Here is a 14,769-nt window from a genome sequence, read left to right as displayed (position 1 = left end):
AAACCACCCTATCGTGAAAGATGTCGACAGTCTTGCAACCATTTACCAATATCAGCTTTAGAGGGAGGCTTACCAGAGCAGAAAACCATAACATTTCACAAGTAGAAGAGGCCAACTTGACTCCTAACAAGATCAAGAGAGACTTTCAAACATACCTTCCTACCTCTCGTCTAAGGCCACTGAGACTACGCGTTGAGCCTCTCCGTTACCCAGTCCAATACAACTCTCTAATGCTCCCTCTCCTCACCTTCCTGATCGTGCAACCATTTTGTGTCCTCAAAACTCTCCATAAATTTATTTATATTTATAAATACACATATATATGTATGTTTAGGTATATGTGTCTAAATATAATAAAACATATATATGTATAAATACACATATATATGTATGTTTAGGTATATGTGTCTAAATATAATAAAACATAGTATTATATATAATATATATTTACATATGTATACGTGTGTGTGTATAAGAAAGAGAGAAAGAGTGTGTGTGTGTGAAGAGAGAGGAATTGTGTGTGTGTGTGTGTGTGTGTGTGTGTGAGAGAGAGAGAGAGAGAGAGAGAGAGAGAGAACTCTACATGTGAGAGAGTGTATGTGGGGGGGGGAGAGTGTGTGTTTCCATTAGTACATGCATGGGTGTGTACATGAGTGTGTGTGTGTGTGTGTGTGTGTGTGTGTGTGTGTGTATATATATATATATATAGAGAGAGAGAGAGAGAGAGAGAGAAAGAGAGAAGGTGTGTGTGCATGTGTGTGTGTGTGTGTGTGTGTGCGTGTGTGTGTGTACCTAATTTCTAATTACCAAAACGGAGGTATACAAACATCATTATATAATGCAAGTCAAAAAATCTGTTATGCCTTCAGATTCTAGGTCCAGGCAGCAAATTTAAGTCTTTAGTATCAAATAGATGTTTAGCAAACCATGCCAAGCTATGTGATAACAGCAAGGTAATGCTTCAAAAAATTATCATAGAGTTGCATATGAGATATAGTATTTTAGAAAACGATTATGTAACCAGTTGTGGACCAGTATATTATATCACCAAAGAGAGACAAGAACCAAATATTGAAAGTAAAAAACCTGATCTTAGGAGTCCTCATGCAATCTTTATGCAACAAACCATACAAAAACATATTGAGATGTTTATTTTTTCTACCAGGATTTGAAAGGATATACATGACCAAATTTCTGTATGGTCAGAATAGCCATTTCTCAAAGCACATCTCTAATAAAGAGTCTGCCCCGCCGACCATGATCAAGCCATGATATCCTAAGCCATCATATAAGTAGTATATCAGATAGAGGTTTAGCAAACCATGCCAGGCTATGTGATAACAACAAGGTAATGCTTCAAAAAATTATCATAGAGTTGCATATGAGATATAGTATTTTAGAAAACGGTTATGTAACCAGTTGTGACCAACATATTATATCACCAAAGAGAGACAAGAACCAAATATTGAAAGTAAAAAACCTAATCTTAGGAGTCCTCATGCAATCTTTATGCAACAAACCATACAAAAACATATTGAGATGTTTATTTTTTCTACCAGCATTCGAAAGGATATACATGACCAAATTTTTGTATGGTCAGAATAGCCATTTCTCAAAGCACATCTCTAAAGAGTCTGCCCCAACCATGATCAAGCCATGATATCCTAAGCCATCATATAAGTAGCATATCACATAGAGAAACATTCAATATAAAAGCTCAGTCATGTACAGATCTCAGCCATAATCATTATTAGGGTGGATTCCACTATAGGTTACGGCCAAACAAACCATGATAATCAGTCCACATCTTATAAACAAACCATGATAATCAGTCCACATCTTATAAACAAATCAAGCAATCAACTGTCAATACCAAATTACATGATTCATGTATTCCATCAATATGTCAGAGCCGAGTGTACGAGAACAAATTAGACATTGTTATGTGAACCCCGCACCATAGCATGGAAAAGTCCCAAAAAATGAAGGATACCCAAGTTCAAAAACCTACACAGGATACCCGGTTTACCAAAAAAAACTATGGTGGGAAAGCCCAGGTACAATAAACAATAACCTTAGGCAACATGGAAGTAATTAAAGGAATGTGGCAACTGATCACACTCCTTTTCATTGGTGTATGGTCTAGAAGAAGTAGTGCTGATGGAATTTATTATTCCTAGTTTTCGAGTGGCAGTGACTTACAAAATTTCTCGAGAGGAATTAGTCACACATCCATTGGAGCAGTTGTTGGCATTGGGGGAAAAGAGGCTTCATAATAGCTAGATTTCCTGACCTCATCTAGAGGTCAGGAAGCTCTTTGTGGATCAAAATACAAAGTTCAAGCTTTTTTGATGTGGGTGATCTAGTTTACTATTTAACTCAAGAATGGGGTCTGCCATTCGGGTAAGCTCAAGTTGAGGTGATTGTACCGTTATTTGATTTTCATAAAATTTAATATACTAGAACATTCGAGTCGGCATCATTGGATGGTTTGAAATTGCCAAAGCCAGTAAGTGGGTTTAGACTGAAACCCTTTTTTGTTAAACTCCGAGAGTTGATGTTGGTGTATACTATTTCTGTTCTCATTTCTATTACACCCTTGCATAGCAAGGATATGACTCCACATGGTGCAGCAAGTGCGATGGGATTCCTTTGATTATTTTATCATCTCAATTTGTGTAACCCTTGAATTGATTAATCATGAATTAGCATGTAAACTTTTGGCCCATTACCCTAGCTTTTCTCAGGGAGGACATTCACATGAAGTCATTTTGCATTCTCACCAATGGTTTTCACATAGCTCTTCACCTTCTTGCTTTGTTGATTCACCCTTCTCATAGCCTTCATCACTCTCAAGCTTTCTCAATAACCATGGTGGAGTTTGAAAAACTTTGAACAATTCTAGATGTTAAAACAACCTTTAACCTGCAGATATGGTTGGAAAAAGTAGGCCTCTCACAATTCACATCTCTTTCATAGATGCCCCAATGTTCATGAGCAATTGATTAAGTTGCAAAAGAATGTAGTGGTGAAGATAGCCACATAGGGTTCATATATCTTCACTCTAGAGTATATGGCTAAGGTGTTTTATCGACATTTGGAGGGAGCCAGAAATATCCTTTCTGTCAACAGAAATAAGGTATGGAGTTCTATTTTGGCTCCAAGGAGTCTAGCAACAAGGAGTAAAAATTGAACAACTATAAAAAATCGCATAATCGGCTACGTTTCAAGTTTATTATTGAGATGATTATCCTCACTCAAGTTCATTACCCATTCATTATTGAGATCATTATGCTCACCAGGTTACATATATGTCTAAGAAGGCTTTAGGCTTGTATCTGTATGCATTTGTAGGGATGCCTATTTCCTAGGTAAATATATTGTTCTATCAACTATGTAGGGGGGAGCTCAAGAGCATTTGCCCCAATTCAAAGATAAAGATTGGACATTATTTATATTTCTTGCATTAGGGCGTATCAACTGTTGCTGCAGTATCAACACTTGTCAACACATCAGGTGGTGTGGTAGAAAAGATACAATTTTTAAAGAAAAAAGTGAAGAAGGCACAAGACAAAGAAGAGGCAGACAAAAGGGAAAAACAAGGAGAAGACACTTGAAGTGACACAGGAGTTGGAGAAGAGAGTGACATCAGGATGACCCTCCAAAAAACGCCATCATAACTGAAGAACTTTAAGCTCCAACTTCGAAATCCATCCAACACATCACAGCTATAGAAGGAGGTTCAAAGTTCAAATTTTCTTTGAATTAGCTAGATGTTGCCCTACTTCAAGCTGACTATAATTATATTTGAAGTGTGGAGTAGATGCAAATAGTGTAGTGCATGCACTAACATCTTAAAAGGAGTCTCTATACAATGAACATGATAGATCCAGAGTGGAGCTCGTTAAATTACTAACAATCCTAAGCAAAAGGTGGCAGAAGTAGACCATGTGACATTGAGGTAGATAATTGAATCTCTTAGAGAGAAGATGTTGTGCAGTCTAATGCTAACAAAGCTTGGATATATAAGAAGAGATCCTGGAGTTCCAGCAAAAGTTTACAAGTTCAGAGAAGAGAGAAGATGTTGAGGTAGATAATTGAATCTCTTAGAGAGAAGATGTTATGCAGTCTAATGCTAGCTAGCTTGATAAGTATGAAGAGAACATCCAAAATCTTAAAGCCAATCATGCAGAAAGGGAAGGAGAAAATTTTGGAAAAATAGGTGAAAGAAGTAAAAACTTATGTTCATATTTTGGATTTGAAAAATGTGTGAATTTTATTCAACATGCAATAGTTACATTATAGGCTAGAAATTTGTGCGTGCCCCTAAATTGGCATGTGGTGCAAATGATTGTAATTCATTTTAGCAAGAAGTTCCACCACTTGCTGAAGCAATCTCCCCTCTCTAACCTCCTTAAGATCATTCTTTTGGCTCTTGGCATCAGTTGTGCTTCTCCTCACACTCATGTGCAAAGATGTGGTGTGGTTTACTTGACTATATGGTTAGCATTCCAAATAGTAAAGTACATAATGAAGATTTTACAGAATCTGAAAATCTAGAAGTACATTTTTTTCAAAATATTTATCTTCTCAATTAGATTCTTATAGGCAAGTTTTTCCTTCTATTTATATAGTAGATAACAATTTTAAGCATTCATTCAATAAATTCAAATTTGGATATGATCAAGATTCAAGTTTAAATTAAGAGGTTATAAACTCTAAATTTATTATTACTTATCTAAATAATCCTCGTCATCATCAAGTGGGTTCAACTTTTGTTTGCAAGGCAGACTACTACCATTGGGTGAGCCGTGTTACCTTAGAAAATAATTGTTAGTCATATTATTCATTTATACCTTAGCTTAGGGATAGCTTAGGAATAAGACTCAAATAGTTATGTTAAATAAAAGGTGATGCTTTGTTCCTTGATGTAGGCTATTATGTAATGCACTAAAAGCACCGATTGATACAATAGAAAAGAAGAAGAAGAAGAAGAAGAGAGAGAAGGAAGGAGCATACATAAATATAGAGTCATGTGTGATTTACCTTTGTAATTATGTGCAGCTTTGTATTCATAAGTGTTGTTATGTTTAGTAATCTATGTATTGCATAATCTTGAATATATGAATTATTGTTTATAATGCAATTATGTTTTATGTTTAATCCATAATAATCTCTGTATTAGTTTATGTACCAACAAGAACCAATGTAAGGAAACCTTAGAGCTAGCCAAATGCCTTGACCAAACCCATAACCATTCTCAAAGAGGCTTGACAGAGCCAGTTTCGAAGCCTTTGGCCTTGGAACTAATTCAATTAAATTTCCCATTTCTAGATACAATGAAAGGAACTAAGAAGAAGGCGAAAGTTGGCCTTCAATGGGTCATCATAATATTGGCGATGACTTCATTTCATCCCCTTTATAGGTATTAACTCTTAAGGAGGACTCAGTGCACAATTGCAGGTCCTAGCCCACCTCTAAGTGAGTGAGAAAAACGTTGTTCACGTAGTTGATATGGGATAAAGCTCTCGTGACTCATAGACATGTATTTTGAAGCTCTAGATACAACACTCCTTCTTAACTGAACATACTCAATGGTGTTCAAACCTTCTAGCACAAAACTATTTTGCGTGGTGATGATTTTAGTCTTAGATATTGCTACTTAAATATATTGGTAATGGACAGTTGTTGATGAGTTAGGAAGAAAATTTTGTGTTGTTGAAAGAAAATGTCATGCACATTGGTACCTAGAAATTCTTGATCCAGCGAGTAATCCACCACTCACCACAGCTTTCATCTTCATAATTTACAAACAAAGCCATGTTAATAGCAAGCACCCTTAAGCACTAATAGAAATGGACCTGAGTTCAGATCTTCCAGAATCTTTAACCATCCAATGGGGAGAGAGGACCTGGTGATTGAGCAATTTTATAAAAATCTCCCGAATATGTGCTTCCACTGAAGGGGCATTTCATCAGAAACTGACCAGAGCGATCCCCCCCCCGGGCCCGCCGTCCGACCTAGGCAAGGAAAACTCCCCATCCCAGAAGGACACTAATGTGGACAAGGAGGGATTCCAGCAAGCTAACATAAGAGGAAGAAACAACTAAGCCGCCCCCGCCCCCTCCTCAAAACCCCCGCAGAGAACTAGGAACACCAATAGGTTTGCACCCTTGCTGGTGGACTTGACTAACCCCACCCAATTGAAAGATTGCCAGGAGATGGAACAGAGTGAGGAGGATGAGACAGTCCCAAGTCCCCAGCACGGGGAAGGCATCCCTAGGAACCTGGAGAAGGAACTAGACAATATGGACTTCTAGGAGGAACAGCCCTCCCCCAACCTCACGCTTGAAGAAGAAAGACTGCCTAATTCTTCCCCTCATCTCAGGAAGACCTTGGGGAGCGATCAAGCTCACAGGGCAACTGATCATCACCCCCTCCTCAAACTTACCCGCTACCCAGCAAACAAGAGATAGCCTCAGCAAAAAGGATAATCTCAAAGGTAGGGGCGAGCATTGAATCTCCGATAGCGATAGAGAAAACTCCAGTGGGTAGAAGTAAGCCTATCCCCAAAACCCAAAGGAAATAATGTTTAGACAAATTCCCTCTCTCAACACGAAGGGCCTCACAGACCCCCAAAAAGAAAACCAGCTCAGGAATTGGTTGTTCAAGGAAAAAATCCTCCCGGACTGTATCTGTCTCCAAGAGGTCAAAGACATAGGGGACCATCTAAGATCCAACCTCAATAGAATTTCTAAAGACCACGTGTGGTTCTCAACTGAGCATACCCACCATAGTGGCGGGGTGACACTAGGAATACTAAAGAAATGGGAAAAGGCAATCAAGGGGTGCTTTAGAGACCCAGGTAACCGTTGGATTGCTGTGAAAATGGAAATTGACCACCCTTGGTACGTAGTGTTGCTATACACTTCAGGGCTTGCTAACACCACACTGGCCATATGGGATTCCCTTATGGCATTGGACCTCCCAATGATTGTGGTCAGGGACTTCAACATGGTCGAATCCCTGCTAGAACGCTTTCAAGGCCTTGGACAAGTCATCAAAGGCCAGGAGCTTGAGGAATGGATGAAGATGAAGACCTCCCATGATTTAGTCGACTTGGTAGCCCCCCAAGAGTTCACATGGTCTAACGAAAGGACGGGTCCCCAGCTCCGCAAAGTCAGACTAGACAGATGCTATGTATATGGCGCACTGGCAAGGGAGATGTGCAACTCCAGAGTATCAGTCCTTCACACTACTCAGGTCTCGGACCACAAGCCCATCATGGTCCACATCTAGCAGTAGTATGAAGACTGGATGGTTTCATGTAGCCCCAGCCTCTTTCAACTTGATTGTGTCAAACAAGAGCTTAAGTCAATCTTCTACTTAGCCTTTTCTTAGGGATCCCCCTCGGCCAGAGCCTGGGCTTTGGCAGTCATGCAGACTTGAGAGAATTGCTGAGCCATGTGAAGAAGAGGGTAAACCACCATAGAAGCAATAGGAAGAAGGGGAAAATCCAACTCCTTTTGATGTTAGAAGAGAAGATCAATAAAGGGGACATCTCCCATTAGCACCAATACTTGCAAAAATCAAAGCTGAACTAAGGAGAGAAGAAGAAATTGAGGCTAAACAGGTCCAGCTTTTTCTGAGGGAGTGGTGGGCGGGCAAAGGGGACATGCCAAATAAAGAAAACTTTGCCATCCTTAAAAAGAAGAAGACAAAAGACTCTATCCCTATGCTCAAGGAGGCTTCAGGCCACACAACCTCCTCCAGAGTGGAGAACATGGAGATAGTCAGTACTCACTTTGAGGCTATCTTCAGTTCACCCCCGATCTTGTCCCCGCCGGAGAGACAACAAGCATGTGCACTTATAGCAAGATGTAGGAAAAAATTTGTGCCACCAGCCTTAGTGGCCACATTGCAAAGGGACCTATCGAAGGATGAGCTAGAGAGAGCCATTGACACTCTAAAGCTAGGTAAGAGCACCGGGTTGGATGGACTGCCGGGCGGCAGAATTCTACAAAAGCTTTAAAGACATCTTGGATCACCCCCCTCCTTATGGTGTGGAAGGAATCCCTCCAATTTGGGGCCCTTCCCCTTGCTATAAATGATGGGGTCATAAAGCTGATTCATAAACGGGGAGACAAGGACTCCTTGTGCAACTGGAGGCCCATCACCATGCTCATGTCAGCCGACAAAGTGTTCACCAAGGCAGTGGCCCTCTAGCTATCATCAACTAGATGCATGGATAAGAAAGGAACAAAAAGGGTTTGTCAAAGGGAGATACATCCTAGATGCTATCATAGCATTGTGGGAAGGCTTTGAACACGCCCAATCCACTAACCAAGATTTTGCCTTCTTTAAGATAGATTTCGACAAAGGGTATGACAGGCTTGAGTGGAGTTTTATCCTTCAATCTCTACATGATATGGGCCTGGGGTCCAGGTTCATCAAGCTGGTACATACTCTCTTTGGGAATGCCATGACAAGGGTAGCCCTGAATGGGCAATTATCTAATCCCTTCATCCTCAGGAGATCCATTAGGCAAGGTTGCCCACTAGCTCCCCTATTGTTCGCCACCATTGCAGAGCAGATGCCTTGGGCTGGCTTATTGAGGAAAACATTTAGCAAAATCTTCTCCAGGGAGTTATCCTTCCTGACGGACACAGCCAAACGTGTCTCCAGCAGTTTGCAGACGACACCAACAATATGGTACACAATGATGACCTCTCTCTCAAATCCTTCTGGAGCTGTCACCAAGTTTTTTGCATAGCCTCGGGATCCCGGATCTACCACTCCAAAACAGGGATCATAATCATGTTACAAGATCCTTCCCCTTGGCTACTGGATGAAGGGTGCAAAGGGATGCAACAAAACCTGGCAGGCAGGTTGATAGTTCTAAAGCACATTCTAATCCCCTCAACAATATACTTCCTCTCCTGGTGGCATTCCTCAAATTCAGAACTCAAAGCACTAGAAGCCTTAAGCAGGAACTTTTTATGGAGTGGCGATGCCCAGGTTTTCAGGACCCCCAAGGTTGCATGGAAAGTATGCTCCATGCCTAAAAAAGGAGGAGGGTTAGGCATCCTGGGCATGGGGGAGTTTGCTAACAGAAGGGTTGCCAAATGGATCATCAGAAACATGCACAAACCTGAGGAAGATTGGGCTCAGCTTCTCCATAGGAATCCCCCCCTCTTCTCGACCGCCGAATTCCCAAAATGGTACAGACTACCCTTCATAACCTTATTCTTCAGCAACCTGCAAATCAAACCCAAGGGGAGCCCTCTCATAAAGGGATTCTGGAGAGCATGGAATAATCTAAAAGCCCTATTGGGGCTTTCTCCCAACCTAAGATTCAAGGCGGACCTCTGGATTTAGTTTGGTTCTCGGTGGTCTGTCAGAATAGTATCTCTTATGATCAGATCCCAACAGCATACAAACTCTCCAAAAAAGGATTAGGAACTTGGGGGGACCTGTGGAGCATTCAAGATAATGGATGGCTATCCCTAAGATTGATGCGGGAAAAGTTTCGACTTGAGGTAGATATCAACCTCGGGTAAGCAAGGATCTCTCTATGGGACAACAATTTGGCAGCCTTCATCCATCACAAAGGCTCATTCAGGATAAGGGAAATCGTATGGAAAGGGAAAGATTCTCTCTGGCCTATCTCCCACTTCAAGAAATTGACCCCCCCTCTTCACATTAAGCTAAACTCTAGATGGCACCTTAGTTGGGATAGAAGACAATGGGAGTATAGATTTGAGAAAATCTGGAGCAACATCATCCCCCCAAAAATGTCATGTCTTTTATGGCTAATCCTTCACCAAGCTCTGTGGACCAACGAGAGAGCTCACAAGATTGGTATAGGGGACGGTCAGTGTTCGAGATGTAGGTGCACCCCGGAAACAATCCCTCACCTCTTTATAACTTGCCCTTCCAACATGGAGGCTCTGAGATTCTTGTCCAACATGATTTCCCCTGTCCACCCGGAGGACCTCAGCTGGGAAGAGATACTTTTAGGAGAAAGTCATGGCCTGTCCTCGGATCTTTGGAATTCTGTTAGGGCTGCATACCTGCGGGGGCGGACAGTCTGGATAAATAGGAATTTGTGGGTTTTCCAATGTGAACTAGGTAATATGATGCATGGCCTGAAGCATTGTCTATCTGTGCAGATGAGAATAGGATTAAAGGAGGCAAGTCAAGATTGATGAAGGAGATCACAAAACTGGAAGTAATCCAAAAGGAGAGAATGGACTTGGACCTTATTATTGCCAATAACAATGAGGCAATCGACAATGGCCAAAGGAAATAGAGTCAAACAAGAAAGAAGCTATGGCACTCAACATCCGATATTAAGATGATTTGAGTTTATCCTTGAGTTAGTTGAGCTGGAACAAGTTAAGCTTCTTTATAAAAAGCTTTTTTGTTGTAAAAATCTTCCCATTTCTCTAATATAATTTCAGTCTTTTCAAAAAAAGAAAAAAGAAAACCCGCCCCGATAAAACTGTAGACGCTCTCGGATCTCTTTATCCACAACGACTACGGTCGGACCTGCTCTCTCCGCAGAAGCTCCTCCCTCCCTTTCTTCTCATGAGTCGTATGCAGCAACGATGCTACGCCTTAGTTCTCCTCGTCCTACCATCATGGCATCTTCGACGTCGTTCTTGTGGAAGAACATAAGGCAGCGAGGAAGAAGAGGGTTACAACAACAGTCATCAGCTGCCCGAGGGTTAAGAGGAGTAGTCGTAGCAGTAGGCCAGTTGCCTCCTCCCCCGCATGATGCACTTATCCTCCTCGGTGATGTGCTGGTGGACCCTTGGTCTCCCAACACGAACAGCCTAGGCGTGGATTCCCAGAGCATCGCCTCCCAGTTCTTCGCTGCCTCGCTCTTCCCTTACATCGGCTTCCTCTACCACATCACTCGCTCCAAGTCGGCTCCTAAGCTCACCCTCTTTGGCTTCTACTTCCTGCTAGCCTTTGTGGCTGCCACCAGTGAGTATCCCTTTGAAACCCTCTCAATTTTAGTTTAGATTGTAAATTTGATTCGAATGTAATGGCTAACTTCATGGTGCTTTCATTGCTTTGATCGATTTGCTGCCGCTATCTCTTCGCCGGCGGCAGTTCCTGCAGGAATCTACGGTAAGGAAATTTTCTGATAATTCCTCAAGCTCGAAGGGGTTTTTATCTAATAATTCATTCGTGGCCTCAAACTGGAAGGGGTTTCTATCTATCTATCTTGTACTGCACACTAGCTGCACTAGGCTAGGCAGGTGTGTGTGTGTGTGTTCGTTCTCATGAGAATGGAAGAATTGAGCGAGGGTGACTGACGGACGGTCCAGTAAATTGCTTATAGCTTATCTAATCTTCACGGAAGACCTTCTTCCTCTTTTGGACCTTAATGTTGCGTGGGGGGTGTGTACATTTGAGCGAAATGATTTTTTTAATAAAATTTGATGGATCTTTCTTGATTTTGTTCGTCCTCGGATGCGCGCCTACCCTAAAAGGACGATGGGACATTATGATCCCTGACTAGTAGCACGCTGCATGTAGAATTACTGTATTTGTGTGGCAAGCAACAGCACCATATATTTGTGCAGCCAGCCGTAGGTTGGTGGGTTCGAGGTCAACCTTCGTCCTCATTGATTCATAAATGTGTGTTATTTCTGAGTGCAGCAAAGCTAAGGTATGGTACCTCCCTTGCAAATGTGGATTGGCTCCATGGAGGTGCAGAATCGCTGTTGACCATGACAAACCTTTTCATTGTCTTGGGTTTGAGAAGAGCTCTTCGTGATGCAAGGAGTGGAGATAAGATGTCAAGAGAAGAAAGCCTCAAGGCTGTGGAAGAAGAAAACATCTGATGTGCTCAAAATATCTTATGTACTCATGTTTTAAGTCTAATCTGACGAAGGCTTCTTTCTGCCAGCAATTTTGTTGGATATATTTACTATCTGATCTAACCACACAACAGCTTTTGTTCATCTGTAATAAGGATCTCTGCATAATATTAGTCTCAGTTGTAAAAAAAACTAAATAAGTGACTTGAGAAGCCTAATTATAGGATACACAGTTTCTCAAGCTGGCAGTAAATTCGGCTATACCATGATGGGAGAAGGCTAAGGATATATGCCTTAAATTGTGCCTTTTTGATCATAGTCTTGCTTTTGCTCTGAAGTCTACTCCTTCATACAAGAGGATGGGGAATTTCCTTTTGATCCTAGTGGAAGAGAGAAAGGGAATGTGTTGCATCCACAAATGAAGAAATTTCAGCAAGTATATGATCTATTTCTCAAGAGCTAATGGAAAGTTGCAAGAGCCCAAAGTTGGGTCCATCAATGAGAGTTTTGTGCATATATATGTGGATTCCGGAAGTACCCATTCCAAATCCATTAACTCTCTTAAGCTTGCTCCGGTGGAACTACCCACCATAACCTTTCGTAGCCAATGGAGAAAATGAGAAGACTAGCTTGGCACGCCCTTCTATTGAGATAATTTTATCTCCATCATATACTTGGAAGGGTGACTTGGTAGTGTTGGAGTGGTGTGATTGGTTATCATCACTTGGGGATTTCCACATGAACCTTCAACAAGGGATTATGAGCTTCATGCATCATGGGGACAACAAGTGTTATTGGCTGGAAATCATTCAAAGAAGCTCTCTTTGATCACCTTGAAGCAACTTAAGAGGGAACGCAAGACTCTTGGCACTATTTATGTGTCGCATCTTACTCAAGAAGGGATGGAAAGCAATGGAAAACATGTGGACAAAGATATGGAAGCCCTTCTTAAGGAGTTTGTGAATTTTTCAAGTGCCAAAGAGTTTGCTTCCTAAGAGAGAGACTGATCATGCCATTATTCTGCAACCGAATGCAAAGGCCGTCAACAAGCCTCCCTATCAATTGTCCAAGGTGGAAAGAGAGGAAGTGGTAAAGCAAGTGCAAGATTTACTTTCCATGGGTCTTTAACCCTCATAATCTCCATTTTCTTCTCTCGTTCTATTGGTGAAAAAGAAGGATGGGTCCTTTCATATATGCATTGATTATCATGACTTGGACAAAGTCACCCATCAAGAATAGGTACCCCATTCCATGCATTAATGATCTATTGGATGAGCTCAAGGGAGCAAGATTTTTTACCAATATTGATTTAAGATTGGGATACCATCAAATAAGGATGAAGGAAGGTGATAAAGAGGAGCGCATTTAGGACTGAAAGAGGGTTGTTTCACTTTATGGTCATGCCCTTTGGTCTTACAAATGCACCAGCCACTTTCCAAGCATTGATGAATAGGTTATTGGCTCCTTTCCTATTCAAGTTATTTCCATTGAGCCAACTTGGTAAAAAAATCAAGATATGGAAAACCCTGTCTTTTGTAGCCATATTTGGTAGTGATGTATGTGAATGCATAGGACGAGTCGGGGTACTTTTTCTCTCTTTAGGAGGTCTTTTCCCTTGTGCTAGTATACACCCATCTTGGGGTATACTTATCATCTTTGTACAGCACACATTCATTATCTATCGATCATCTCCTTGTGTGCTCCCTTGAGCTTCTCTTGTGTGTGTGTGTGTGTGTGTGTGTGTGCGCGTGTGCATTCTTGCAACTCTATTTCCAATATTTGGTATAAGAGCATACACTCCTGGCCCATATGCTACTACCTACCCTTCACCCTGAGTTGCCTATCTTCCTGAATCGGATAAAGGAGCCCTTTTGAGAGAGAGGATCATGAACTGTGAAGTACTATGTATTGTTATTTTTCGATCATATTATCATTCGGGGTGCGTTTTGGGGACCGTTCGTGCAATTTTTAGTTTTTTGCAAACATCTTCGGGGATCAAATTTACACTATTCTTCATTGGTTTTTGGATAGTATTTTCAGATCTACTATATATGGGTGCGCAGATACACGAGAAAGCATCAATAGACACTCACCATGCTAGATCTTGTCTACGAGCTACACTTTAGCGACATTGATCTCTACATCTTATAAGAAAAAGTTCTACTCACATTACTCTACATTTCTTTCATACACCTTGCAGGTCTCCATTGTCAATAACCTTATCAGCCATCTTGGTTGCATCAAAGTAGCACTGAGCACTTGAGGTTGTGTGATTACTTGTTGCTTGGCTATTATTAGAAATGCCAGATATAGTGATGTATTTTGGATGTTATTTGTGCTCCTAAGGATAAGCTTGATGGGACCACCTACCTGTTATGGTATTATATGATGTGGCATGTATTGGTAGCCAAAGGGCTATGGAATGTTGTGGTTAATACTGAGAATTGTCCTGGTTCCTCTAATGAACATGATGTACAAGGCAAATCTACAAACATGGACTCAGTTTACACATGGTGCATTACCACAACATAGCATACCTTCTACGTAGTAACAAACAAAGTGGGATGGAAGAGATGCGTAAGAACATGCGTTGATTGCTTTGTCAGTTAAGAGAGGTATCATTCCTCACATTCGGTCATGAAACATGCTTGGGATAAACTTGCATCATTGTGCCATTTATAATGAAGCACGTGTTGTTTATCTACTCAAGCAATTGGAGTCAGAGCATATGGATAAGGGAGACTCCAAACAAAGTGGGATGGAAGAGATGCGTAGGAACATGCGTTGATTGCTTTGTCAGTTAAGAGAGGTATCATTCCTCACATTCGGTCATGAAACATGCTTGGGATAAACTTGCATCATTGTGCCATTTATAATGAAGCATGTGTTGTTTATCTACTCAAGCAATTGGAGTTAGAGCATATGGATAAGGGAG

At 41.2% G+C, this 14,769-nt stretch overlaps 1 protein-coding gene across 1 annotated transcript; it reads left to right on the top strand.

Moving 5' to 3' along the window:
- The first annotated feature begins 10,509 nt into the window (after positions 1-10,509).
- Positions 10,510-11,922, top strand: LOC147625535 (1-acyl-sn-glycerol-3-phosphate acyltransferase). The gene is made up of 3 exons (XM_086817036.1): positions 10,510-10,992; positions 11,122-11,139; positions 11,674-11,922. Exons 1-3 carry the CDS (start codon positions 10,611-10,613, stop codon positions 11,856-11,858), a joined length of 585 nt encoding a protein of 194 aa, XP_086673162.1. The 5' UTR covers positions 10,510-10,610; the 3' UTR covers positions 11,859-11,922.
- The last annotated feature ends 2,847 nt before the right edge of the window (positions 11,923-14,769 follow it).

Source organism: Cibotium barometz, chromosome 23 (assembly GCF_041138505.1).
Source record: "Cibotium barometz isolate CiBa-2024 chromosome 23, ASM4113850v1, whole genome shotgun sequence".
Lineage (NCBI taxonomy): Eukaryota > Viridiplantae > Streptophyta > Polypodiopsida > Cyatheales > Cibotiaceae > Cibotium > Cibotium barometz.
This window is presented reverse-complemented; position numbering and strand designations above follow the sequence as displayed.